This window comes from Zootoca vivipara, chromosome 13 (assembly GCF_963506605.1).
Source record: "Zootoca vivipara chromosome 13, rZooViv1.1, whole genome shotgun sequence".
Lineage (NCBI taxonomy): Eukaryota > Metazoa > Chordata > Lepidosauria > Squamata > Lacertidae > Zootoca > Zootoca vivipara.
Window position 1 is genome coordinate 9,616,660 of NC_083288.1, and position 27,257 is coordinate 9,643,916.

Consider the following 27,257-nt stretch of genomic DNA (forward strand, 5'->3'; position numbering starts at 1 on the left):
GCTACATTTTTGCACATTCTTTGAAAACCATCTATATATCAACATACCCAGCTCCCTAAGCCGTTCCTCAAAGGCCTGGAAACGATGCCTTATGAGGAACGGCTTAGGGAGCTGGGTATGTTTAGCCTGGAGAAGAGAAGGTTAAGGGGTGATATGATATCCATGTTCAAATATATAAAAGGATGTCATATAAAGGAGGGAGAAAGGTTGTTTTCTGCTGCTCCAGAGAAGCGGACACGGAGCAACGGATTCAAACTACAAGAAAGAAAATTCCACCTAAACATTAGGAAGAACTTCCTGACAGTAAGAGCTGTTCGGCAGTGGAATTTGCTGCCAAGGAGTGTGGTGGAGTCTCCTTCTTTGGAGGTCTTTAAGCAGAGGCTTGACAGCCATCTGTCAGGAATGCTTTGATGGTGTTTCCTGCTTGGCAGGGGGTTGGACTGGATGGCCCTTGTGGTCTCTTCCAACTCTATGATTCTATGATTCTATGATTCAACAGCATCACAGACTTGAAGACTGAGCAGAGTTGTGTAAAGAGGAACAGGCAGGCCCATCTTACCCATTGAGGCTCGTGGTGCAGGGCGCAAGGGCGCCAAGTTCTGGAGGGTGCCAGGCGAGAGTCCAGGGAACACCGAACGAGCGCACTGAGTGAGTGAGGGTGCGTGCGCTGCTCCCGCCGAGCGTTGACTCGTTTTTTTCCTTTTAGCCTGCAGGCGCTGAATTCTGCAGGGCGCCAGAAGGCTGAAAGGGGGAAAACTGAGCCAACGCTTGGCGGGAGCGACGCAGGCCTGCTTGCTCGGTGTGCTGCCCGCCGTGGCCACTGTGGCACGAAGCGGCCAGCTGAGCCAGGAGGCACCGTATCCAGCCTCTGCCTCTTCCCCGCTGGAGGAGCCGCCCTCCAGCCGCTGCCCGACTCCTCCAGCCCTAAAAAAGAAGGCTAACTCTGGGAAAGGGGGGGACGCCAAGAGGGATCTTTGCACCACGGCGTCGGATATGCTTAAGACGGCCCTGGGAACAGGCGTCCAGGCCACAAACAGATAACAGATATCATTAAACTTGTGTGAACAGTAAATCAATATAATTTCCAACCACAGCAGTGATAGTTACCAAACAACATACCGTAGGTTCTCCTCTTATATTAGAATATACAGCCCTTAACAATTTGGGACCAGTTTACTTATGATATCGTCTTATTTGCCCGCTTGGCTGCTTCAATTGGTGGAATTGGCACAACTAAAGGTGCCATATAAATACCTGTTCCGCATTTGTAAGAACTCGGTCATTGAGTGTGGCAGCACTGAAACTTTGGAACTCCCTGCCTGTTGAGATCAAGCATGCACCTTCGCTGTATTCTTTCCAGAACCTGCTAAAAAACATTCTTGTTTTGACGTCTACCCAGATACTTAGAAAGCTGAAGTAATTTTAATCTGTTTTAGAATTGTAACTTTCGCATGTTTTAAAGTACGGCTGCAAATGTTGCTTGATTTTCTTGTTTTATCTTTTCGTATACCGCTATGTGGTTGTGTGGGTGGGTGTTTTTGCAGAAGGCCCTCGGTCCTGGACCTCAGTGTCTGGGCTGAACGATGGGGGTGGAGATGCTGCTTCAGGCCTCTAGTTGTAGTGGGTCTTAAAGTTCAGCTCCACCCTCCATAAAATAACAGTGAGGAATGTTCTTTCCAACTGGACACACAAGCTGAAATCTAACATTCTCTCTGTAGGTTTGGAAGCATGCATTTGGGACTCTAAACCTCTAAAAATAGAACTTTAGCCATTCCCTGGGTGGCTAAAAAACATCTTTCCTCTGCAGAAAAATCAATTTAAATTAGTTACAGTGGTCAGGGGAATCCCTGTTAGGATTGTAACGCTCCACATTCCCCCGAGGCACTGCAGGATTGTGACAATTTCCACTTGGGTCATGCTCCGTAATCATTAATATGTCGGGATGTCTTTCATTCTCCCCCCCCCCGTCCCCCATGTTCCAGGGCAGTAGATGACCTTGCCATTGATGGAGGGCGGTGGGATTGGGGGCCGCTTTCTAGGCCACCCGGCCGAACCGTAGCCATCCCTCTGACTCGGAGAGGGTGAAAATGACAACAGGATCCAGAAACCGAATCAATTCCGTGTAGCTTTTGCTGCTTATAAACCCCACAAGCCCCTAACCCCCCCCCCCGAGGCTTAATCTGCTGGTTGATTGCAAACCAGCCACACATCTGTCATACTGGAGCCAGAGCCTGTCTGGTTTCTCAGCTGATGCTGGCATTAACACATCTCCTATTTATTTCCCTGCTGTCACACCCCGGCTTTTTATCATCAGCAACGTTGCCCCATTGCAGCACTCACTCCTGGGCATCTCCTGCTTGTTTTAAGGAAGCCGCCATGGGAGAACTGCTTGGGTTTCTCTGCCTTTCGCGCCAGCGTTTCCTGGGCTGTTCAGCCTGCTCGCCATTCCTCTCTCCCTGTCCCTGCAGGTAAGTAGGCAAGCTCAGTGGCTATTTTCTCAGCGAGGCGTTGAGATTCGAAACATCAAATCCTTCGTTCAGCAGCATTGAAAGCCCTTGTGATCCATATACCAGACCTGACGACATCAGGATGGGATCCAGTGGTTCACATACCACTCCCATCTGGCTCACATTAAACCCTGACCTCACTTCCTCTCATCCCAGAAGCAGGCTGCTTCCCCTTCCTTTGCAATTTTATTCCTTGAAAGGATTTGAGGTGGATTAAATATGTATCTCCATATCTAATTTTAACTCATGGTCATAGCAATTATACAGGCACAAGACTCCCTATACAAGTAAACCGAGCTTGTCAAAGCTGCATTCTACAGCCTGGGTGTTATTATAAAACCCCTGTGGATTTGTACAAACTGTCAGATATTTGGCATGGATTAGCTACATGTTATTTGGGACGCGGGTGGCGCTGTGGGTTAAACCACAGAGCCTTGGGCTTGCCAATCAGAAGGTTGGAGGTTCAAACCCCTGCGACCGGGTGAGCTCCCGTTGCTCGTTCCCAGCTAGCAGTTCGAAAGCATATCAAGTGCAAGTAGATAAATAGGTACTGCTACAGCGGGAAGGTAAACGGCGTTTCCGTGCGCTGCTCTGGTTTGCCAGAAGCAGCTTAGTCATGCTGGCCACATGACCTGGAAGCTGTACGCCGGCTCCCTCGGCCAATAATGCGAGATGAGCGTGCAACCCCAGAGTCGGTCACGACTGGACCTAATGGTCAGGGGTCCCTTTACCATTACCATTACCTTTATTCTAGTTACAGGTAGGTAGCCGTGTTGGTCTGAGTCGAAGCAAAATAAAAAAAAATCCTTCAGTAGCACCTTAAAGACCAACTAAGTTTTTATTTTGGTATGAGCTTTTGTGTGCATGCACACTTCGTCAGAAGTAGCACCTTAAAGACCAACAAAGTTTTTATTTTGGTATGAGCTTTCGTGTGCATGCACACTTCGACACTTCATCTGACGAAGTGTGCATGCACACAAAAGCTCATACCAAAATAAAAACTTTAAGTCTTTAAGGTGCTACTGAAGGAATTTTTTTTACATTACCTTTATGTTTCCGAGCACAATTCAAAGTGTTGTTGCTGATGTTTGAAATCCTAATGCCCTCGGCCCACTAGACCTGAAGGAGCGTCTCCATCCCCATCGTTCAGCTCCAAGGGCCTTCTGGCGGTTCCCTCCCTGCGAGAAGTGAGGTTGCAGGGAACCAGGCAGAGGGCCTACTCGGCAGTGGTGCGCACCCTGTGGAACACCCTCCCATCAGATGTCAAGGAAATAAACAACTGACTTTTAGAAGACATCTGAAGGCAGCCCTGTTTAGGGAAGTTTTTAATGTTTGATATTTTAACATGTTTTTAATATTCTGTTGGGAGCCGCTCAGAGCGGCTGGGGAAACCCAGCCAGATGGGTTCCAGGCAAATCCAGCAAATGGTTGGGACGTCACAGTTTATAACTCTTTTTTGTCCATTTCACCTTGGATTTTGCCGATATACTTTTGGGATTGTTTTTCTTGCCCCTTTAATGGGGCACAGAAGTTCAAGGAAGTGTGATCATGTAGGAGGTGGCATGCAGACGCTCTGCTTCTAATCTCCCTCCTCCAACACATGGACAGCGACAATAGGGACACAGCAGGGGGTGTAGCCCCCCCCTTCCCCCACCCCCAGTTATGGGGCTGTAATAATGTGGAAGAGAATGCCCGAACTGGGGCAGTTTGCATTCTAGGAAATGGCTAACATGATAGTAAGTGTGTTTGCTGTTGTGGATAACATGTGCACTCTTCAATATACAAATGTGTTTGATTGTTTTTTTAAAAAAATAACTTTTTATTGGATTTTCTGAACAAGGGCCATAGGAATAAATAGATCAAGCCTTCTCATGTCATTTGTCCACCACAAAAATAGCAAAAATAAATATGCAGTAATACTTAAAGCATATCATGGTTCATTATTGGTGGTTAATGTATAAGTTTACAAACTTTTTCAGCAGGGGGCCGGTCCACTGTCCCTCAGACCTTGTGGGGGGGCCGGACTATATTTTGAAAAAAAATATGAACGAATTCCTATGCCCCACAAAGAACCCAGAGATGCATTTTAAATAAAAGGACACATTCTACTCATGTAAAAACACCAGGCAGGTCCCACAAATAACCCAGAGATGCATTTTAAATAAAAGGACACATTCTACTCATGTAAAAACACCAGGCAGGTCCCACAAATAGCCCAGAGATGCTTTTAAATAAAAGGACACCTTCTACTCATGTAAAAACATGCTGATTCCCGGACCGTCTAGGGGCCGGATTTAGAAGGCGATTGGGCCGCATCCGGCCCCCGGGCCTTAGTTTGGGGACCCTGTATAAGTTCTTGATTCATGAGCTGGTTTAAATAAAATCAAAATCTAAGGGGAAACAGAATAGAACAGAGACTAGTGTTAACAGATAACACTCGACATTGTGTAGCTAAATGCTTAATCAGGAGCCCTTGTGTTTGTGCTTAGATTAAATATGAGTAATAAGTCATTCCCCCCCTTATGTTACCAATGAAAAAATGTAAAATGCTTGTCTATCGATGAAGATAATATAGTGAAGATAATAATTTATGTTTAAATTTAATTGTAGATTAAGGCAGATTGAGGCAAATGCTGATGTGGGGAATTGGTCATTTCTTGGAATACTGGCATGTTTTGAAATTAAGTCACACCGGGGTAAAGCCGTATTTCTTTATATGTTAATCTCTAATTATATGTTAATTGTACCAATTGTCCATTGCTGTGCCAAAAAAGTTATTTTCAGTGTCTAGTTTTGTTGTGTCTCGCCGCTTGTAATGAATGGCTTATTAGTTCTCTATTATGTAAATCCAGACGGTTGTCTTGAAATATATTCAATAAACTTTTAACATAGCTGCCAAGTTTTCACTTTTCTCGCGAGGAAGCCTATTCAGCATAAGGGAAAATCCCTGTAAAAAAGGGATAACTTGGCAGCTATGACTTTTAATTCTCCACCACTGCTTGAGGTGGTAGGGTGGGCCTTTGCCGCCTGAGGCAGTGGTCTCACCCTGCCTAATGGCTGGGCTGGCTCTGGTTGTACAGTCCAGTACTGCCTGGAGAGCAGCACATCAACTACTTCTGCCCTAAAGGCTTCTGCGCCAGCGTTCAGTCCTGGGCTAATTTAAGAGGCAGGGTACTGCGAGGCATGCGCCAAATGCTTTCTTTACCCCATTAAACACCATGGCTGAGGGAGGCTCTGCAGCAGCCCAGATTGGGCTACAACTCCCATTAGCCTTGAAATGACTGTGGTAGCGGGATGCAGTCCAACAACATGGGGAGAGCGGACGCACAGATTCTCCAGCGTGGATCGCCGGTTATCTTTAGTTCAATGCCACTGAGCCGAAGCCCTACGCTTCTCTGGCCATTCCTGGCGAAGAAAGACTGCTTCTGTTTGTGTTGGTTAAAAAAATGGATTAGACTGGATAACGCTAGACATCCTGGACTTAGGTGGTCACGACTTAGAACTCAGCTGGCATGCATGTCTTTGGTATGGGAAGGCAAAAATTTATAAGAGTTTTATGAACCATATTCTTAGGAAGAATCTGTATAGAGTTTGGGAGAAATATAAAAATCTGCTGGAAAGGAAAACAGCGTTTTCAGCTGTGCACAATTATTTCCCATATATTCAATAAACGTTTTCCAATCTTCTCCAAAGGTGTGTTCTTCTTGTTCTCTTATTCTATATGTTAGGTCTGCACATATTTCATCAGTTTAAGTTGCCATTCTTCTTTAGTTGGGACCGCTTGTTTTCCATTTTTGGGCTAACAAAACACAGGCCGCAGTAGTGGGCATGCATAAATAACCTTTTTTGACACCTGGGAATTTCTGTCTGAATTATCCCCAACAAAAAGGACTCTGAAAGATCATGTATTTAAGCTCTGGGTAGCCAAGCACAGACAAATTCATAAATTCATGTGTGTGTGTGTGTGACAAATTCCAGAGGGGCCAGCCTTGTATAAGGCTGCAAGAGATTGTAATGGATCGCGTTGAAGTCACTTCAGCATAGCTGCCAAGTTTTCCCTTTTCTCGCGAGGAAGCCTATTCAGCATAAGGGAAAATCCCTTTAAGAAAGGGATAACTTGGCAGCTATGCACCAGAGGAAAAGGAAAATCGTCCGCCCTGTCTTCTATTTGGCCAGAAGAAAGGTGGCCACCCTACCTCTGACCCTGTGCAGAGCGCTCTTCCCCCTAAAGGGCGGGAACGATCAGCTCCGCGGAGAGAGAGAGGCCGTCGGCTGCTCCCGGGCGGAGGCGCGCCGGCGCTCGCTCCAGCTCCACGCGTCGGAGGCGCGCGCAACTGGCTTGCTCAGGCCAGCGGCAGGCGGAGGCGGGCAGGGGCGCACGTGCGGCGGCGATGGCCAGGCGGCTGGTCTCGGGAGCGCACTGAAGCAGCCCGCGCCGCGGCTGCAGCATGGGCGACCGCGCCATCCTCTTCGTGTTCGCCGCTGCCGCTCTCCTGCAGCCCAGCCACGGAGGCTGGTTCTGGCGTGAGTGTCCCGGGACTTGGCGCGGAGGTGGCGGCACCTGCATTGCGGCAGAAGAAGCAGCCCGGATCGGGCCGGGGGGGGGGGAGAGGGGAAAAAGGTCACGGGGCGGACAAGGCGGACTGCGCTCCGGGGCGCGCGGCGCGGCGCGCAACATTTGGGGAGAGGGGCTTGCGGCGATGTGCGAGGTTTGCGCGTGGGCTGCGGCGTCTTGGGTGCTGGGAACGGCTCCCTGGGGACCTCGGGAGCGGGCGGGATTTGTGCCGCGCGCTCGTAGGGGAGACACCACCACCCCATCCCTCGAAACCCACTCAGGAGAGGCTTCTGCGGCGGGGTCGTCTGGAACAGGACGCCTGGGTCCCCCTTCCCCGTCTCTTCCCCCATCCCCCCTGCCCCGTCACCCAGGTCAGAGTGTTTATCCCATGTTAGCAAGGAAGGAATCCGGACTTGGGGAGCTGCCGGGCGGAACTGGGGCTGGAGGTTGATTGGTATCCTGGCCAGCTGTAGAGAAAGCGGCTTTCCTTCCAACGCTTCCCGGCTACTAGGTCTCCCGGAGACCCGGGGCACAGGCCCTGATTTGGCGTAACCTTTGCGCCTGCGGATCGGCACGTGTGGATGCACATTTAGGTCGCTGAGCAAATTAAAGGGGCTGGGGGCTGGTAGCAGTGCCCTTTGCAGTGGCAATTTTTTTTTTGCTAAAGCATTCAAAGTTGTTGCTGCCTTTTCCAAAAGAGGGGCAAGGGATCTGGGACTCAGTACGACAGATTTGGGCCTCAGCAGCAGCTTCCTAACAGTACCCCATCCCCACTTTGCTCTTTGGCGAGTGTGTGTCTTGGGCCCTCTCAAGACAGAAGCCCAGGGAATCAGGGGCGTAGCCAGGATCAAAATTAGGGGGGGCAAGGGGCGGGGGCAAGGCATGGGAGGGGAGGGGCCACAGTGGGGCAAGGAAAGCCATGGTCGTTCAGGGGCGAGGGGGCACCAGGATCAGCCCGAAATCGGGCTGTTCCGTTCCCCTCCGCGATCGGCAGGGGGCGCCAGGATCAGCCCGAAATCGGGCTGTTCCAATCCCCTCCTCCCCCCCCGCGATCGCCGGGGTTCGCTTTCCCTCCACCCGCCCCACAGCCAGCCAGGGAGAAGGGAGACGGCACCGGGCAGCGGGGCAGGCTGGCCAGCGGCCCTGCTTCTGGGGGGGGGCAACTGCCCCCTCCTGCCCCCCCGCCTGCGCCCATGCAGGGAATGGTTGTTTATTCCACCTGAACACACACATATACACTTTTTCTTAGGCTGCACAGTTTGTTTGTGAGGATGACTGAGAGCCTGGAACCTGTTCCATACATTGGTGCTCCGGGAGGGCAGGACAAAGCCAGCCCCCTGCTCCCCTCACCCCACCATGCAGGGCCTTGCAAAAACAGGTCACAGGTCTGGGTCGTTTCTTCTGCATCTGCTTTTTTGGGGTGTGTGTGATGATTCTGCAGACTGCTACACTTATCTATGGCTTCCCTCTTCATTTTATAACAGGGTTGGGGGGGGGAGTTTGGGGTTCCTCTACTCCACCAGAGAGCTCTGCACTAGTGAGTTTGCTGGAAGGTTGCCTGGGGTGGTGGGTGGGATGCCTGTTATGTGTCCCCCCCCCTCCTTGGGCAGGTCAATGGCTTCCTGCATCTGTCCTTGATGTAATGTGCATCTCTAGCTCAGGGAACTCAAGTGTGTCCCTCTTCCTTGCACTCCCGGCCATTTGTTTCTCGAAGCCTTGTTCTGCTGTCTCATAGCTGGTGGCCTGGTGCTGAGGAGAGAGGGCTTCCCCATTTTGCTCTTTAGCAGATAGAGGCAGGCAGGAGCTGAGCCTGCAAGGGCGTGCCAGCCACTCTCCGCAGTGGAAGGGGGAAAAAATAATAAACCTGGAGGGAGGGAGCCGGTGGATAGCTCTGCTGCTGCTGCTGCTGTTAAACTGTTGTTGACAGGCTCAGTGTGCTGCCTGCCTGCCTGCCTTGCCATCTCTGGAAGGAAAACAGGAACTCCTCACTTTGTCGCTTGGTCTTGGCCGCTGACATCCAAGAAAACTGAACTTTAGAGGCATGCAGCTTAATCTGGCGGGGGTTCTGCCCTGGAACCTGCTTTACATGGGAGTTAGTGATAGCGTATCATCTGAGCATGTCTGGAGTGCCTTTCCTTCGCTACTGCCAGGGCCGTCTTAAGCGCCCCTGGCGCCGTGGAGCGATGCATCCCTCCGGTGCCCCCCGCCCCGTTTCCCAGCGCGGTGGGCGGGCGCTGCTGCACGGCGGGCGGGCGGGCACAGCGCGGTTGCCGTGGGCGCAGCTGCACGTCGAACCGGCGGGTCGGCCGGCCAGCGGGCGGGTGCAGCTCGCGGCACCCTCCTGGCGGGCCGGCGCCGTGGTGCCCTGCGCCACCGGGGGTCTACCTAGAGCCGGCCCTGGCTACTGCAGTGCGCTTTGTGTAGGGTTCCTTTGATGATGGTGTGGAGACTGCAGCTAGTGCAGAGCGCCATGGCATGAGTTCGAATTCATTAGCTGCTCAATTCATCACTGAGCCCAATTCAAGACGCTGGCTTAAAATTGTAAAGCCCTGAAGAAGGTGGGGACTCTGCTGTCTCAAAGAGTGGTGCTCCCTAAACTGTTCTGCCTGCGAACTGCCACGGAGGTCCTGTTGGCCATGCCAGCAGTAAACAAAGTACGGTTGGCCAGAGCCTGGAACAGGGCCTTCTCAGTGGTGGAACCATGGAGTACTCCCCTGTCCCGAGGCGGTTGTCAACACTGGCTGGATTTTGGCACTAAGTAAATATGTTTCTCTTTCCCCGAGCCTATGAGGAATTGCCTCTGTCTATAATTTGGAATGTTATCAGTGGAATGAATGGGGGTATGGTTAATTTTAAATGAGGAATCAGAGAATTGTGTAGATATATTATGGCTGGCATTTGGCAAGGGAGCAATTGAGGAGGGTGATAATTTGATTTGTCGAAGCCCACCCTGAGACCACTGGTAAATTTTATAAATCAATAAAATAAATAATTAAGAACAGCTATTACACATACATGTGGCAGTAAGTTTACTGCCCTCCAAGCATTTCTGAGTAGACCTGCTTCGGAAGTAAGTCCCACTGTGGAGCTTAACTCTCTGGTATGTTGAGGACTGCAACCTTAGATGGATTTAAAAACATAGGAAGCAGCCTCAAACAGAGTCTCGCCATTAGTCCATCAAGCTCACCATAGGAGCCAACTCCTAGGGGCTGGAGGTCCCTTCGCCCGTGCCCATAAAATATTTGAGGGGGTCACTCACCCACCCCAAATTGATGGGCGTTGCTATTCAAATGGTGTGTGTGCTGCATTGTGTGACCAGTTATGCAGGGCTTACCTGGCCCCTCCAATCAGGGCCATCTTACCCATTAGGGTTACTGGTGCCCTGCACCAGGGCGCCCGCCCATCAGGGGCGCCCATCAGCAGGAGTCCAGGACCGACTGGGAACAGCTGCGAGGGCATGCTGAGCACTGGCGGTGGCACACAAAGCTATACAGCGCCCTTCTCCTTCCTGCCCACCCCGCAACAGTAGCGGGACTGCTGAGGAAGCCCGCGTGGCAAGTGAGCCTCAAGCTGCCCAGCGCAGGGGGCGGGGAGGGGCGCCAAGAACGTCGCCCCCGCCCCTTCTGCACCACGGCGCCGGATATGCTTAAGACGGCACTGCCTCCAATGTTTAATTCAAGTTGGCACCCCTGATTATGATGCCGATTTCAATTTATAAGTCACTTGCAGAATAAGGAGCATCCAAGCGACTTACAGAATTTCAAGACCATTAAGCGTAATGTAAAAAAGGAAATGTACATTGCAATAATGTATTGCCGCACCTTGGGCAGGTGCCCCCTTTTGAAAGACTACATTCTTCCTATTCTTCCTCCTATCCCTGCAGGGACTTGTGACCATGAACTGGTTGGCCCCCTCTACACTTGGAATCTCGGAGCATCTTCCCGATCCAGCATCTTCCGCGCTGCCACATTCGCTCGGATTTATGGTGAGTTCATCACGGAGGGGGCAGACTTCATGCTTTCTCCAGCTCAGTAGCATTAACAAATGCAAGACTAAGCCAGTGGCCCATTGAGTTTTGTTGACTGTCTTCCTAAACTGGCCAGCTGTCCCAAGGTGGTTCACAAGCAAAGGCATAGCTGCCAAGTTATCCCTTTTTTAAAGGGATTTTCCCTTATGCTGAATAGGCTTCCTCGCGAGAAAAGGGAAAACTTGGCAGCTATGAGCAAAGGATGACAGTGGAATGTGTCCCTTGTAGGCGACGATTGCTATACTGGATCCAGCCACCGGGTGGTCTTTAAATGTTGGATTTGTGCTTGTGGTTGTCACACTAAATTAGGCTGGTCCAACCCACGCATGTGGCCCACGAGGCCTTTTTGGGTGTCCCTTAGCAACATTTGGGGGGGGCGGGGAAATCTTTAAAGCTTTATAAATTTATTTTTGTGTGTGTTATGCATTGTTTATGAAAGCACATATATCTGTTTGTGTATTACATTTTTTAATAAGTATGTTAAATCTATTAATTTGGCTCCCAGTATGTTTCTGAGCACAATTCGAAGTGTTGATGCTGACCTTTAAAGCCCTAAATGGCCTCATCTCAGTATATTTAAAGGAGCATTTCCACCCCCATTGTTCAGCCCGGACACTGAGGTCCAGCTCTGAGGGCCTTCTGGTGTTCCCTACCTGAAAGAAGTGAAGTTACAGGGAACCAGGCAGAGGGCCTTCTCGGTGGTGGCCCCCGTCCTGTGGAACACCCTCCCTTCAGATGTCAAGGAGATAAAGAACTATCTGATTTTTAGAAGACACCTGAAGGCAGCCCTGTTTAGGGAAGTTTTTAATGTTTGAAGTTTTATTCTGTTTAATATTCTGTGGGGAGCCGCCCAGAGTGGCTGGGGAAACCCAGTCAAATGGGAGGGCTATAAATTTATTATTATTATTATTATTATTATTATTATTATTATTATTATTATTACTACTACTACTACTACAGTGGTACCTCCGGTTGCAGACGGGATCCGTTCCGGAGCTCTGGTTGGATCCCGAGGTTTTCTCTCCCGGAGCTGCTTGTTCTGCACATTCAAGTGCCGCAGTAGAGCGGTTCTGCGCATGCGCACGCAGCGAAACCTGGAAGAAGTCTTCCGGGTTCGCCGCGTTCGTATCCTGAAGTTTACGTAACCAGAGGGTTACGTAATGCAAGGTAAAGGTAAAGGGACCCCAGACAGTTAGGTCTAGTCTGGGGTTGTGGCGCCCATTTCACTTTATTGGCCGAGGGAGCGCGGTGTACAGCTTCCGGGTCATGTGGTGAACCAGAGCAGCGCACGGAAACGCCATTTACCTTCCCGCCGGAGCGGTACCTATTTATTTACTTGCACTTTGACGTGCTTTTGAACTGCTAGGTTGGCAGGAGTAGGGACTGAGCAACGGGAGCTCACCCCATTGTGGGGGATTTGAACCGCCAACCTTCTGATCGGCAAGCCCTAGGCTCTGTGGTTTAGACCACAGCGCCACCCACGTCCCTGTAACATGCTACTACTGTGTTATTATACTGTGCTCATCATCCTTGACCATTGACCATGTTGGTTGGGGCTGCTGGGAACTGGAGTCCAAGCAAGTTTGGTAGGGTCAGGGGATCCCTACCTGAGCCATTTGGCTGCGATCAGAGCCCCAGGACATGCCCGGCTGAGCTATGTGTGGTGTTGCGTGTCTGTAGTTCCGCTCCAGAAAGTGCAGAAAGTCTGGCTGTTAACCAGACGTTTGGTGGTTCGAGCCCAGCCAGGGTGGTTCATGGGTAGAGTTCCTTCATTGCAGAGGGTTGGACTACAATTCTAGGATTCCACGAAAGCAACCGTTTCCCGTATTTTGTCCTCCCCACTTTCTTTCAGGTGCCGGAGGCTGGTCTCCCGACCCGCAAGACAAGCAACCGTGGCTGCAGATTGACCTGACCAAGAAATGCCGAATCAATGCCATTGCCACTCAGGGGACCTTCAATAGCTACAACTGGGTGACACGCTACATTGTGCTCTATGGGGACCACCCCAGCAACTGGAAGCCTTACTTTCAACAAGGGAGCAATTGGGTGAGAGAGGAGTTTCTGTCCCTATCCTCCAACTGCCGGGGGGGGGGCAACATTGTGGCATCAGGTGTCTGGTGGGTGGGCACCTGCCTGCCAAACCTGGTCTATAAGGGTTTTGGGGATATAATAGTTCCCCACGCCTATACTGAAGGGTCATTAGGTAATTCCATCTGAAAAGTCCCTCTCGTTTATTCCACTTCTTGGCTCCAGAACTGCTGTGTTTTCCTACTTGGGCACCACAGGTGTGAAAACCAGCCTTTTCAGCTTCCTATTTGTGGATTTGCAGCGGCTACGCAGTTTTCTTCATGATTTGTAGCTATTGAAAACAACAATCTTCTACTATGTAGAAATTCCCAAACTTACCCTCTAGAATCACCTGTTGTAGATTCTGTGCCCATATCTTTAGGTAAAGGTAAAGGGACCCCTGACCATTAGGTCCAGTCATGACCGACTCTGGGGTTGCGCGCTCATCTCGCATTATTGGCCAAGGGAGCCGGCGTACAGCTTCCAGGTCATGTGGCCAGCATGACAAAGCCGCTTCTGGTGAACCAGAGCAGCACATGGAAACGCCGTTTACCTTCCCGCTGTAGCGGTTCCTATTTATCTACTTGCATTTTGACGTGCTTTCGAACTGCTAGGTTGGCAGGAGCTGGGACCAAGCAACGGGAGCTCACCCCGTCACAGGGATTCGAACCGCCAACCTTCTGATCAGCAAGCCCTAAGCTCAGTGGTTTAACCCACAGCGCCACCTGGGTCCCTGCCCACACTCGTTTTGCTCAGCCGCCAGTTCCCACCACCCCAAATATATGTGTTGGTTCAAAATACATATATAGAAAGGAGAATTCCCTGGATGCCAAGATCCAGATCTGGGGCAAGTACTCTTTGGTGAGAGAACCCCAGCAGAGATTTAAAGTCATAAAGTAAAGATGGAAATATAGACTTTAAATTATGCCCTTCCAAATTCCTTCCAAAGTTTCTCACTTCCACCAGCATAGAAAAAGACCACACGTTCGATAAGTTAAAAAATGGTTTACTTATCAACTCTCCAAAGGTCAGATTCATGTACTTCAGAAAGTTGTGCAGACGGTATAGCTTGGCTTAGCTACAAAGTGGTGAAATTTCCTAAATTATTGGAGTAGGAAGTCAAGAGTGGCTTATGAGAGCCATGCGGTTGAGCTGGAGCAACCAGCTCAAACCTCTTGACGCAGAGAGCTTCTCAGGTAGACTAAGGTTGAACAAAGGCTTGATTACATAGTCCTTCCCAAGGTAAGGGGAAGTGAACATAGCTAAGCCTGGCAGGACAGCTTACTCTATGGTATTAACCCCTTCATGCATTAATTAGACTTAAGCATGTTGGTTATATGAGGCTGGTTATCCTACAATTTGGCCGTGCTGACTGGGCCTGATGGGGATTGCAGTCCACAACATCTGGAGGCCGCCATATTGGTTATCCGTGCTTTAACATCAGCCTTGAAGGTCCTCCTTGTATACCTGTCAGTGCTTCAGTTTGGCTGGAGTGGGCATGGCCTTTTCACCAGTAGCCCCACCTCCCAAAATGAAATTGCCTCCCCGGTGAGATGTGGGTGGCTCTATCTTTGTAGGCCCTTAAGCAGACATTCAAGACTTGTCTATTACAGATGACTTTCTATTTAAAAAATATGTGTTGTGCCCCTATACAGGGCTTGAGGGAGTCTTTTGCTGTTATGGCTGGTTTTAATGTCCTGAAAGACCTACATTGGCTCCCAGTACTTTTCCAAGCACAATTCAAAATGTTGGTGCTGACCTTTAAAGCCCTAAACGGCCTCGGTCCAGTATACCTGAAGGAGCAGTTTCCACGCCCATTGTTCAGCCCGGACACTGAGGTCTAGCTCCGAGGGCCTTCTGGCGGTTCCCTCCCTGCGAGAAGCCAAGTTACAGAGAACCAGGCAGAGGGCCTTCTCGGTAGTGGCGCCCGCCCTGTGGAACGCCCTCCCACCAGATGTCAAAGAAATAAACAACTACCTGACTTTTAGAAGACATCTGAAGGCAGCCCTGTTTAGGGAAACTTTTAATATTTGATGAATCATTGTATTTTAATATTTTGCTGGAAGCCGCCCAGAGTGGCTGGGGAAACCCAGCCAGATGGGCGGAGTATAAATAGTAAATTATTATTATATTATTATTACTATGTAGAAGGACGACTTGGTAAGTTGGCGTGCTCTTACTTGTTTGCGTTGTACCGCATCATAATGCCGTACAGAAGCTGCCTTGTGCCATTACCGTGAAAAGTGGCTCGTAAATATTGAAAATAAATATGTCTTTTCCCAATTGGTCTTGGGCAGAGGCTTTACCCAAATTTCCTTTCCATGTCAAATGGCAAGGAACGAACCTGGGACTTCCTACATGGGAAGAAAAAAAATGCCCTTGCCTGGAGATTTGGCATTCTGTTGCCTTAATTTCTCATCCCTCCTTTTGGCTCTTAGTTCTGAAATCCACAACGTGTTTGTGTGCCTAGGAAGACAGCCCCCTGTGGCTGATCGTGCTGCTGCTCTTGAGAAGTTTCTCTTCCCATCACCACTTTGTTTCCCCTTGTGCAGACTTTTTTTGGCAATGTGAACGCGAGTGGCGTGGCCCTCCACAACCTGCATCACCCCATCCTGGCTCGGTACCTCCGCATCATTCCTGTGGCCTGGAATCCACATGGTTCCATTGGCTTACGTGTGGGCCTTTATGGCTGCTACTACCGTAAGTGACTCGAGCTTCATTTTATTTCATTTTTATTTCCCCAACACGAGATTTATGTACAATGCCCCTCCCTTGTGATAAAACCCCAAAGCGGTTTATGAAAAGGATGAAGCAGTAGCATTATCATAGCTGCCAAGTCTCCCGTATTCCCCGGGAAACCCCCGTTTTTCCAGCCGTTCCCAGCTGGAAAAACGGATTATTATTTTTTCCCCAGTTTGCTTAGTGGCCGGGGAGGCTCCTTCTGCGCATGTCTGGAGTCTCTGGACATGCGCAGAAGCGATTTCTGGCGCGGCGGCCATTTTGGAATGGGTGGAGCATGCTCTGAAGCGACTTTCAATGCTGCTCTGCCCAGTTCCAAAATGGCCGCAGCGCGACTTCCGGCACGGTGGCCATTTTGGAACTGGGCAGAGCAGCATCGAAAGTCGCTTCTGAGCATGCTCCGCCCAGTTCCAAAATGGCGGCAGTGCTACTTCTGGTCTGCCGATCCCTTATTTTTCCGGCAGGAACTTGGCAGGTATGAGCATTATCAGTAAAAAAATAGTTTAACAAACCCTATTTGTGACATTCAAAAATATCAAGAATAAGCTAAAAACCAGATAAAACACATGCTAACATTCCATGGCATTCTAAAAACAACTGCTTCACAGAAACGTGAAATACTTGGATGCTATTTATACCTTCCAAGTAAAAGAAGATTTGTGGGGGACAGCCCGAAAATATCTGCAGTGTGTTATCTTTCTATTCAGATTACAGTGGTACCTCCGGTTGTGGACAGGATCCGTTCCAGAGCTCCGGTCGGATCCCAAGGTTTCCGCAACCAGAGGGAATTTTTCTGCGCATGTGTGCGCAGTGAAACCCGGCAAAATACTTCCGGGTTTGCCACGTTCGCATCATGAAGGATGCGCAACTGGAGGTGTGCGTATCCAGAGGTATTTGGATATGCACACCACTGTATTTTCCTTTGGGCTCTGAAATTCCGAAGTCTACATTAGGGCAAGACATTTGTGAATACATTTTGAACATGCCCAGTGTTTTTATTTGCCTTGATAAATATGTTTCCCTAATAGGCAGTGCTTTTCATTAAAAAAATGAAGGAGGTGCTGGTACTCATATTTTGATCCAAGTGTTGTGGGTGCCAGCACAAAATAGTTACCAGGAGCAGCGGAAACAGAGAGCAGTGACAGCATTGTGTACTAGTGAGTACTGTCACAAAAAACAGTGTTTGAGATTACAGACCAACACGACTCCCTTTTACTTTTTTACATTACCAAAAAAAACCCCTATAATCATAGCACATACACAAAATAAATTGTGTTTGTTGAGAAGCAGTTTGGAAATTGATTCCACCCCCTCCTCCAATCTTTGGTTAAAAGAGGAAATTGGTTTGTTTTTGCTTAGCAAACCGGGCAGGGAGGGGGGAAGAGGGTGCTTTTTCAGATGTCTTCGAGGTGTGACATATCTAGGGCTGAGGAGAGAGAGCTAGATAAGATGGGGAGAGCCATTCTTGGGAGCGGAAGGAAATTATTGCAACCCGAGATGAAAATATAGCTTAGTAACTGAGGCGCTGGCTCTTAGGAGTCACATCCAAGCAAACTTTGCACTGGCCAGGGTCCTGTGGGTCTAATTTGGTATTGCATTGGCAATGGGACCAGCTACTATTGTACTGTCATAGTTGGAATAGAGACTCGACTGGAAGCAGCTGTGCAACTGCTTTGCTCCTCTTCCCCGCAGAGTCTGACGTCTTATATTTCGATGGCGACGATGCCATCGCCTACAAGTTCCGCACCAGAACGGTCCGTACCGTCCAAGACATGCTCGGGTTCAACTTCAAGACGATGGAACGCGAGGGGATCTTAATGTACGCGGCGGGGGCCCAGGGCGACTACATCAGCCTGGAACTGCAGCAGGCCCAACTGGTCTTCAGCATAAGCCTTGGTGAGCTTGGAAGTCCCAACTCAGAGATAGGCGACATGGTGCCCTCCTGCTGGGCTCCAAGTCCCATCATCCCTGACCATTGACCACGCTGGTGGGAGTTGGTGACAAGCGGCTAAGGCAGTGATTGGGTACCTGGGTGGAGATCTGCAGTTGTGACATAACTAATTTGTGAATATCCTTGTTTGGTGTGAGATTAAACAACTGACGGCAACAACAATAACAACAATGATTTTATTATTTATACCCTGCCCATCTGGCTGGGTTGCTCCGGCTTCCAACACATATAAAAACCTAATAAAACATCAAATATTAAAAACCTTCCCCATACAGGGCAGTCTTCAGATGTCTTCTAAAAGTTGTGTAGTTTTTTTTTTATCTCCTTGACATCTAATGGGTGGGCGTTCCAGTGTACCTGAAGGAGCGTCTTCACGCCCATCGTTCTGGCCCGACACTGAGGTCCAGCTCTGAGGGCCTTCTGCCGGTTCCCTCATTGCGAGAAGTGAGGTTACAGGGAACCAGGCAGAGGGCCTTCTCGGCAGTGGCACCCACCCTGTGGAATGCCCTCCCTTCCGATGTCAAGGGAATAAACAACTACAGTGGACGCTCGGGTTGCGAACGTGATCTGTGCGGGATGCACGCATGGGTTGTGATCCGGCGCTTCCTCACATGCGCAAAGTGCGACTTAGCGTTTCTGTGCATGCGCGCGCGCCGAACCCGGAAGTAACCCGTTCCGGTACTTCCGGGTTCGGCGCGGAGCGCAACCCGAAAGGATGTAACCCGCAGCAGACGTAACATGAGGTATGACTGCATCTGACTTTTAGAAGACATCTGAAGGCAGCCCTGTTTAGGAAAGTTTTTAATGTTTGATGTTTTACGTGTTTTTAATATTCTTTTGGGAGCCGCCCAGAGTGGCTGGGAAACCCAGTTGCGTGGAGTATAAATAAATAAATAAAATTATTATTCCACAGGACGGGCGCCACTACCAAGAAGGCCCTCTGCCTGGCTCCCTGTAACCTCACTTCTCACAGTGAGGGAACCACCAGAAGGCCCTCGGAGCTGGGGTTTATTGAGGAGCAGTGCCAGAATTTGGATGAGAAAGCACATGGGAGACTTGCTAGTTTAGAATTTGTTTAGAAATGTACAGTTAGCATATATTGGAACTGAGCAGATACCTGAAACAGGTGGCCCTTCTACCAACCCTGCATCATATTCCCTGCCCTCCTAATGGTTGTCTATTATGGTGGTTGCAAATCGCTTTGGGTTGCTCTGGGCAAGATAAAGCGACCAACAGATGTAATAGATTAATAATAATAATAATAATAATACTCAAGAGTAGAGGGACTGCCTCCAACTTTCTGTCTGATCCATAGATACGTCAACCCGTGCGATCCAAGCAGCACAGGATGACAAATAGACCTTGAGTGTGTCTAGAAACCAGTGCAGCCCAGAAATCCAATTAAGAAGTTTATTTAAGTGTCATATTGAAGAAAAGGGCAAAGTGAGAGACACAATGAGTAGGCACCATCAAGAGGAAAATAAAATACTAATATATTGTATATTGATACGTTAAAATCTTACTATTTATAGTCACTTCTGATGTTGGTAGAAACCCCACAGGGTGCTAGGCAAATATGACACTTTTGGTCACCTTTGGAGTCGGTTGTAGGAACATAAAGACCCTGTTACGATCTTTTGTGTCTAGCAGGCTTTACGTTACTGATCTCAGCCAATTGCAGGACAGGCACATAGAATCATGGAATTGTAGATTTGGAAATAGACCCCCATGGGGCACCTAGCCCAACCCCCTACAATGCCCAATGTGGGGCTCGAACCCACAACCCTGAGATGAAGCGCCTCATGCTCTACTGCTCCGTAGCAATCTTTCCTCAACTTGTGCATTCGAGGGAAAATGTCACCTCTCTGCTTCGGCATGGCGGACATCTAGAGAACTTTTGTATTTTAAATACCCAGCCTTCTTCTATTTGTGTCTAGATCTGAACAGGAAACAGTTTCTAGAGCCTTCTGCCCCTCCCTTGAAAGAGATGATCAGACATGACTGAGCATTCTGCCTTCTTGGTAGCCCTCCAAGTACCCATCATACTAGGCAGCCAAAGGCAGAAGCAGAATGAAGGCATGTTTTAGGGTGCTGAGATTTAAGATTTCGTTTAGCAGACCTCTCCTGTGAAGCTTTCTGGCAGAGGTGCTGCAGTTTGCAATGTCGGCATGCAAGGCGTTGGCAGCTGAGCCTGCTAAGCAGCTCAGGCTAAGTAGAGATGATCTTGAGCTGAAAGGACATAAACTTGATAGACTTTCATCTTTCAATGTGAGCGCCGCATTTGCATGTGAAATGGGTGTATTTGTGAGAGAGATTTAAAGGGCATGCGAATGGGTGGATGGGTGCATGCCAAACCTTTCTGCTGCCCTTCATCCCCATGCTTCCATCTCCCCAGGTACTTTTATCTCAGCTAAACTCTTGATACCAAAAGTGAGCTTAGCTGGGAGAAAGCATCTGTGGAGGATAAAGCTGGCTGGAGTAAGGGCCCCACACTTCTTTGGCCCTTCGAAATTGCAACCCACATCTGCCACACCCATGAATAGATGCAAGATAATATCAGTGGTACCTCGGTTTTCGAGCATCTCGGAAGCCAAACATTTCGGTTTTCAAACGCCGAAAACCTGGAAGTAAATGTTTCCGTTTTCAAACATGCCTTGGAAGTTGAACGGCTCCCTCTGCATTCCCCCCCCCAAATTTCTCTACAGTGGGTTACATACCTAATTCGTTCTGGGGTGCGGTACGTAACCCGAAAAGTACATAACCTGAAAAATTGTGAAAACGCGCTTTTGCGCATGCGTGAACTGCGCAGTACACTTCTGAGCATGCACAAACTGCGCAGAACACTTCTGAGCATGCACAAACTGCGCATAATGCTTCTGCGCATGCGCGTGGGGCGAACCCGGAAGTACAACTACTCAAACCAAGGCGTACTTAAACCAAGGTATGACTGTAAACGCTTCCGGGTTTGTGCAGTACGTAACCCGAAAAGTACGCAACCCGAAGCATACGTAACCTGAGGTACGACTGTATTGAAATTTTTGACTGCCCTTTGCGCCTCCATTGCCGAACTTTTCAGAAGTCAAACAGTGTTCCGGAATGCATTATGTTCCACAACTGAGGTACCACTGTTTCTGTAAACAAACAATAAACATCCCCAAAAATGGCAAAAGTAGTTTCTTTCCCAAATAGGTTTTATCTTGAACAGCAGCAAACACAGTAAATAAAGAGTTCCCTTGTAATATGTCAGTGGTTCAGTGCTCATGTCTTCTCTTTCCAAAATAGATTTTATCTCGAACAATGGCAAACGTGGTAATAAATGGTCCATTTGTAATATATCAGTGGTTCAGTGCTCGGACGTGCCGGTAATCTGACATTTCGTCTCTAAAGAGCTTAGTCATCGAGCTTTGTAGTAAATAGTGTACAAGAGAAGATCTAATCCAACCTTGTTGTTGTTGTTGTTTAGTCGTTTAGTCGTGTCCGACTCTTCATGACCCCATGGACCAGAGCACGCCAGGCACTCCTGTCTTCCACTGCCTAGAGGCCACTAGAGCATAGACAACAGAAGTTAGGCTATCCCTGTCCAGATAGAGGCGCAGCTGAGCCACCAGCCAAAGCTGATGGAAGGCAGTCTGCACCACCGAGGCCACCTGAGCCTCAAGCAACAGCAAAGGATCCAGGAGTACCCACAAGCTATCTTATCTGCTCCTTCAGAGGGAGTATAGGGAACCACCCACTAACAGTCTTAGCTGGATTGAACTTCAGTTTATCGGCTTTCATAAAGGCAAGACTGCAGTCCATCACACATCCACTGCCACACCTGCAGATATTAAATAAATAATAGAATAATATATTGTTATATTAATGGTCTATTATTGTATTAACTTTTCTTTAGTTCACTGGTTGTTTTGATGTCGTATCCTGCCCTTCCTCCCCAAAAAGCCCAGGGTGGCAAACAAATAATGCTGTTTGAAAAGGAAACAAAAAACAATTAAAAACATGACAATGTAAATTTTAAAAATAAAAACAGTTTTAAACACCCTAAAAGCTGTTGGAGCTGTTTAAAAAGTTCTTCGATTCAGAGATCTGCAGCTTTCCTGGAACAGTGTTCTTCAGCCACCCAAATTCCTGAGTTGCAGCTTCAAAATTGACCTTTTGCTCAGTTTTCTGGGAACTTACTTCCAGTACAAAAAAACAGCTCACCAAATAAACAAGGCCCAAAGTTGGATTTTAGAGGGGCACTGAAAGAACTCGAATGACTTGGCTCTGCTCTTCTGCGGACAACATCGCCAGCATCCTGTTGACATGCTGTTTCTTCTCCCCAGGCAACAGCTCACTAAACATGAGCGGAGGGGAGACGGTTATGAAATTGGGAAGTCTCTTGGATGACCAACACTGGCACCAAGTTCGCATCGACCGCTACAGGCGATTTGTCAATTTCAGCTTGGACGGGGAGGTCTTGCAGTTCCGCCTTAACGGAGAGTTTGATCAGCTTGACCTGGACAAAGAGGTGATTGGGATGGCATGGTGGGAAGCTGCTCACAGCTCTGCCAGGGGTTTGCACTTGCGATGCCCTGATTGGAGATTTTAAATTTAAGCCCCAAATTGAAACTTGCTCTTCTCCCTTTCTGCATGGCAGTGGTCCCTGCTGGGACCCTTCAGTGTTTCCCAGCCTTACATATTTGATCCCCTCTGGGTTTTCTTGACTTCTGCAGATCTTCTTTGGGGGAATAATGAACTATGAGAAGCAGCGCCTTGTCTATCGGCCAAACTTCCGCGGCTGCATGGAAAACATTGCCTACAATTTGGTCTATATCAGCAACTTGGCAAGACGTCGTAAACCATCTATTAGGATCGAGGTGAGGATGAACGTGTTGCTGGGGTCTGTGCAAAAATTCTGTTGCAGATGTTTGCTGAGACTGCGGAAGCAGCTTAAAACAGTCCAAATGCAGGACTCTAGGGCCTACACTTATTCTTTTATGAGGCTCGCATTGACCATGCAGCCCTCTGTTATTTTCGCTCTCTAGTAAATTCAGAAGCAAGTAAACTTTTATGCCTGCAAATTCAGCCCCCAGACATATTTTCCTCTGGGTCTGCTGCCCATCAGCTGTTCAGTGGGGAGCAACTGAGAGAGAAAAGGACAATGCTGTATAAAGTGTATGGCTGCAGCTGTAAGAAAAATGCCTGAACAGAAAGGTGGACCCTTTTTTTTTTAAAAAAAAAAGTTTAAAAATCCTTTATTGATATATTCAAATAAAAAGCATACAAAACCCCCCAAACCAATCATACATATACATCTTCAGAAATTAATTACATAACCATATCTTATTGTATGTAAAAAAAGATCTTACAAAAGAAGAAGAAAAGAAAATAGAAAGAGCGAGAAAAGAATAATACAGTAAAACAAGAAGAAAAAAGAAGAAAAAAGGAAAGAGTCAAGAAATTGGTATAGCCTTGTACAGCTTTTTCGACTTCCACCGCTACTCCATACAGTAATTTAACTAAATACATATATATATGTATTTTGTTATCTTTGTCTTAGATTATTTTCCCACATAAAATCCATTTTCTCCCGTTTGCCAATTCCAGTAAGGTTATTCTAAACACAGCCAGACTTTTGCCCCCAGACCTTGTTTCCCTAGATATTTGTTTAGACACTCCCATTGTTTTTGAGTTTTATTTTTAGATTTATGCCGAATTATATCAGTCAGTTTTGCTAGCTCTAAATATTCGCATATTTTATCAATCCATTCTTCTTTTGTCGGGATGTTTACACTTTCCCACTTACTCGCAATTAACAATCTTGCGGCTGTTGATGCATACATGAAGATATTTGCTTTCTCACAGGGTATATTATTATTTAGAATGCCTAGGAGATAAGGGTGGAACCTTATTCCTTGCTAAATGTTGCATGTATGTTGCGATTGCATTTTGAAGTTTGAGGCTCTGAGCAGCAGTTGACATTATTGACATTTTCCTGCTGAGATGATGGAGGTTATTTTTTAAAGAAAAAACCTCCTGCAAAGTCAGGACACGTAAAGGATGTTGGATGCTTTTGTTTTACAAAGTTTGCAGATGAAAGAAAGTCAAAAGCACTGAAATTGCCAGGTCTCAGAAAAGGTTATTTATGTATGCAACAACTGCGGCCCGTGTTTCGTTAGCCCCAAAATGGAAAATGAGCGAGGTCCCAACCAGAGAAGACTGGCAACTTAAATTGGCAAAATATGCACAACTTGCTGACTTAACATATAGAAGATGAGAACAAGAAGAACATACATTTAAAGAAGATTGGAAAACGTTTATGTAATATATGGAAAATAATTACTGTGCACAGGTGAAAACGCTGGCAGCACTAAGATAAATTCAACAGTGTAACTAAGTTTTGGTGGATGCAATAATGGAAAACCGATTGGTATAGTTTTTGTAAAATATGCAGGGATATAAGATACGTACTGTAAAATGAACCACAGAAAGAGAAGAAGGGAAGTCATTAACACCTTAAGTATGTAAAATGTTTATCTGAAATCGTAAAACATAAAATTGAATAAAAATCATATTTAAAAGAAAAGAAAAGAAAGAAAGTCGAAGGAGTAAATGGAATGAGAACTCCGAGTGGAGTTACACCACATCTACTTCTGAGGCTACTTCTACTTCAGGCATTGCCCTGTTCTTAGCACCAAAACCATGTAAACATTAATTTTATTCCAAAAGAAGCCAGAGATTTGCAACCTGCAGAGTTGTGTGCCTGTTAATAAGTCCCGTTTGCTGCACAGTGCCGTCACAGGAACATATGGCCCTGCTGTGATGGAACAGCAACCAAGCCACCTCCTTAGCTGTCTCCTCCTTTGTTGCAGGGACATTTGGGCGACTACTGTCGGGACAACCTCTTGTTCCCCTTCACCTTTGCCGGGGTCAACAACTTCTTGCAAGTGCCCGGGTACCCGCGGCGCAATCAGCTGGCGGTCAGCTTCAGCTTCCGCTCCTGGGACGTTGTGGGGCTGCTCATGTACACGTCCTTTGCAGACGACCTGGGCTGGCTCGAAATGGTGCTGAGCGACGGGCAGATCAACGTGACCATTGCTCAGCCAAAAACCAAAACGAAGACCAAGAAGCTGGAGTTTGCGGCAGGTATGAGGAGGGGACGGAGGGGGGACGGTTTTCTTCTACAGTGGTACCTTGGTTCTCGAACGGCTTAGTAGTCGAACAACTTGGAACCCAAACGCTGCAAACCCGAAAGTAAGTGTTCCGGTTTGCGAACCTTTTTCGGAAGCCGGACGTGCTCCGTTCCGAGTGCCACACTTCCATTCCGAGTGCTGCGCTGAGGTCTGTCTGTTTTTGCTATTTATTTTGTGTTTTTGCAGCTTTCTTTTGTTTTTGTGACTGTGTGGAACCCAGTTCAGCTACTGATGGATTGATTGTGTGACTGCAGTACATTGTTTATTGCTTTCATTTTATGGATCAGTGCTCTCCTTAGATAGTAAAATTAATGTTAAATTGCTGTTGTTTCTAAAAGTCTGGAACGGATTAGTCCCTTTTGCATTACTTGCTACGGGAAAGTGTGCCTTGGTTTTTGGAACGCTTTGGTTTTGGAACGCACTTCCGGAATGGATTAAGTTTGAGAACCAAGGTACCACTGTAATTGCTTTGAGGTGAAACTTTAAAATGCCTGCCCTGGAGGCAAAACAGAGGAATGCAACCAAATGTGCCATTGGGGTTTTGTTTTTGTTTTGAAAAATTATGCATTCTGTTGCATTGTATCATCAGAATCACTCAAGGTAGCACATATTTCGTTGTGGGCTTTAGTGGCGCTAGATGTGAAGACCCATGGCTCCAACACGAGGAGTCTGCGGAGCCTTATCCCCTTGTGTCCCTCCATCCACAGGATATCGCCTGAATGATGGCTTCTGGCATTCAGTGGCCTTGATGGTGCGTGAAACCATGGCCGTCATCACCATCGATGACCAGAATGACGCCAGCTTCCGCGTTGACAGAGACATTCAGCTGCGCACGGGGAACCAGTACTTCTTTGGAGGTGGGTTCTGGGCTGGTTAAGGGTTAAAGGGGGAACTGGTCATTTTTTTCCCAAGAGGGTGGGCTGACGGTGGGTTAACTAATAGGCAGCTGTCAGGTTTTGTGGACTCCTATCCCTCCCACGGTAGCAGCCAAGAAGAGAAACAATAAAAGTTCTTACCACGTAATTTATTGATTTTCACAGAGAGACATGAAGGAATGCAGTCTCCCCTAGATAATGGCATTGCTCCAAGTAAAGTCCCACCCCCTACGTCTCTCCTATATCCTGTCACCTCTGCGTCCGAGTGGGACTCGGAATCTGGAGAACTGGGTTCGCTTCCCTGCTCCTCCACATGCAGCTGCTGGGTGACCTTGGGCTAGTCACACTTCTCTGAAGCCTCTTGGCCTCACTCACCTCACAGAGTGTTTGTTGTGGGGGAGGAAGGGGAAGGAGATTGTGAGCCACTTTGAGACTCCTTAAGGGGAGTGAAAGGCGGGATATCTAGTCCAAACTCCTCCTCCTCCTCCTCCTCCTCCTCCTCCCCCCCTCCTCCTCCTCCTCCCCCTCCTCCTCCTCCTCCCCCTCCTCCCCCTCCTCCTCCTCCTCCCCCTCCTCCTCCTCCTCCTCCTCCTCCTCCTCCTCTTCTTCTTCTTCTTCTTCTTCTTCTTCTTCTTCTTCTTCTTCTTCTTCTTCTTCTTCTTCTTCTTCTTCTTCTTCTTCTTCTTCTTCTTCTCCTTCATTTCATTGACATTTCCAACATTGCAGTTCAGATGCCACCTACCTTCTGCTGCCGAATGGCAAAAAACTACACTTACAGTGCATTTTGGTGTCTTATTTATGAACCACCACCTCTTCTGTTGCTGGAGTGAACAACTGGATTTTTTCAAAGAAAGTCTGCTGACTTTGGCCAGTGACATTCTCTGGAGATGAGCAGCCTGGGGTAGTAAGCTATCTCAGGCGGATACAAAGGGAGCAAATGAAGGAAGGATTCTGCAAGGGGTGGGCCTCAAAGCGTATCACGTTATTTCCTCCTCCACTCCCTTTTTTTGGTTTCTGTTTCGTGAAATGTAACTGAGGAATTTCTCCCTTCTTTTCGCCTTCTTTCCTAGGGTGCCCCAAGCCAGCCTCTCGTACTGGCTGTGCTTCCAACCAAACGGCCTTCCATGGGTGCATGCAGATGGTCAGTGTGGACCGGCAGCCCATCGAGTTAGACATGGTCCGTCTGCACCGGCTCGGCAAGTACTTTGAGGTGTACTTCAACGTGTGCGGCATCACAGACAGGTACGCTTGCCGGAGTGGCGATTCTGGCTTGGGCAGAAGGTGGTGGCTTCGGCAGGCAAGAGCAGGGGATGAGATCTAGCTGGTTCTCCCTGCTGTGTGTTTGGGCCAAGCCTCTATAAATA

At 48.1% G+C, this 27,257-nt stretch overlaps 1 protein-coding gene across 1 annotated transcript in view; it reads left to right on the top strand.

The window, feature by feature from the left end:
- Window positions 1–6,932: 6,932 nt before the first annotated feature.
- Window positions 6,933–27,257, top strand: part of CNTNAP1 (contactin associated protein 1) — a 37,179-nt gene continuing 16,854 nt past the window's right edge. The window contains exons 1-10 of the mRNA XM_060282269.1: window positions 6,933–7,031; window positions 10,946–11,047; window positions 12,942–13,135; window positions 15,709–15,856; window positions 17,588–17,791; window positions 22,169–22,353; window positions 22,559–22,702; window positions 24,698–24,971; window positions 25,726–25,875; window positions 26,964–27,135. Of these exons, the coding sequence (XP_060138252.1) occupies window positions 6,956–7,031; window positions 10,946–11,047; window positions 12,942–13,135; window positions 15,709–15,856; window positions 17,588–17,791; window positions 22,169–22,353; window positions 22,559–22,702; window positions 24,698–24,971; window positions 25,726–25,875; window positions 26,964–27,135 (1,649 nt within the window). The 5' untranslated portion in view covers window positions 6,933–6,955. The remainder of the gene's footprint in view (window positions 7,032–10,945; window positions 11,048–12,941; window positions 13,136–15,708; window positions 15,857–17,587; window positions 17,792–22,168; window positions 22,354–22,558; window positions 22,703–24,697; window positions 24,972–25,725; window positions 25,876–26,963; window positions 27,136–27,257) is intronic.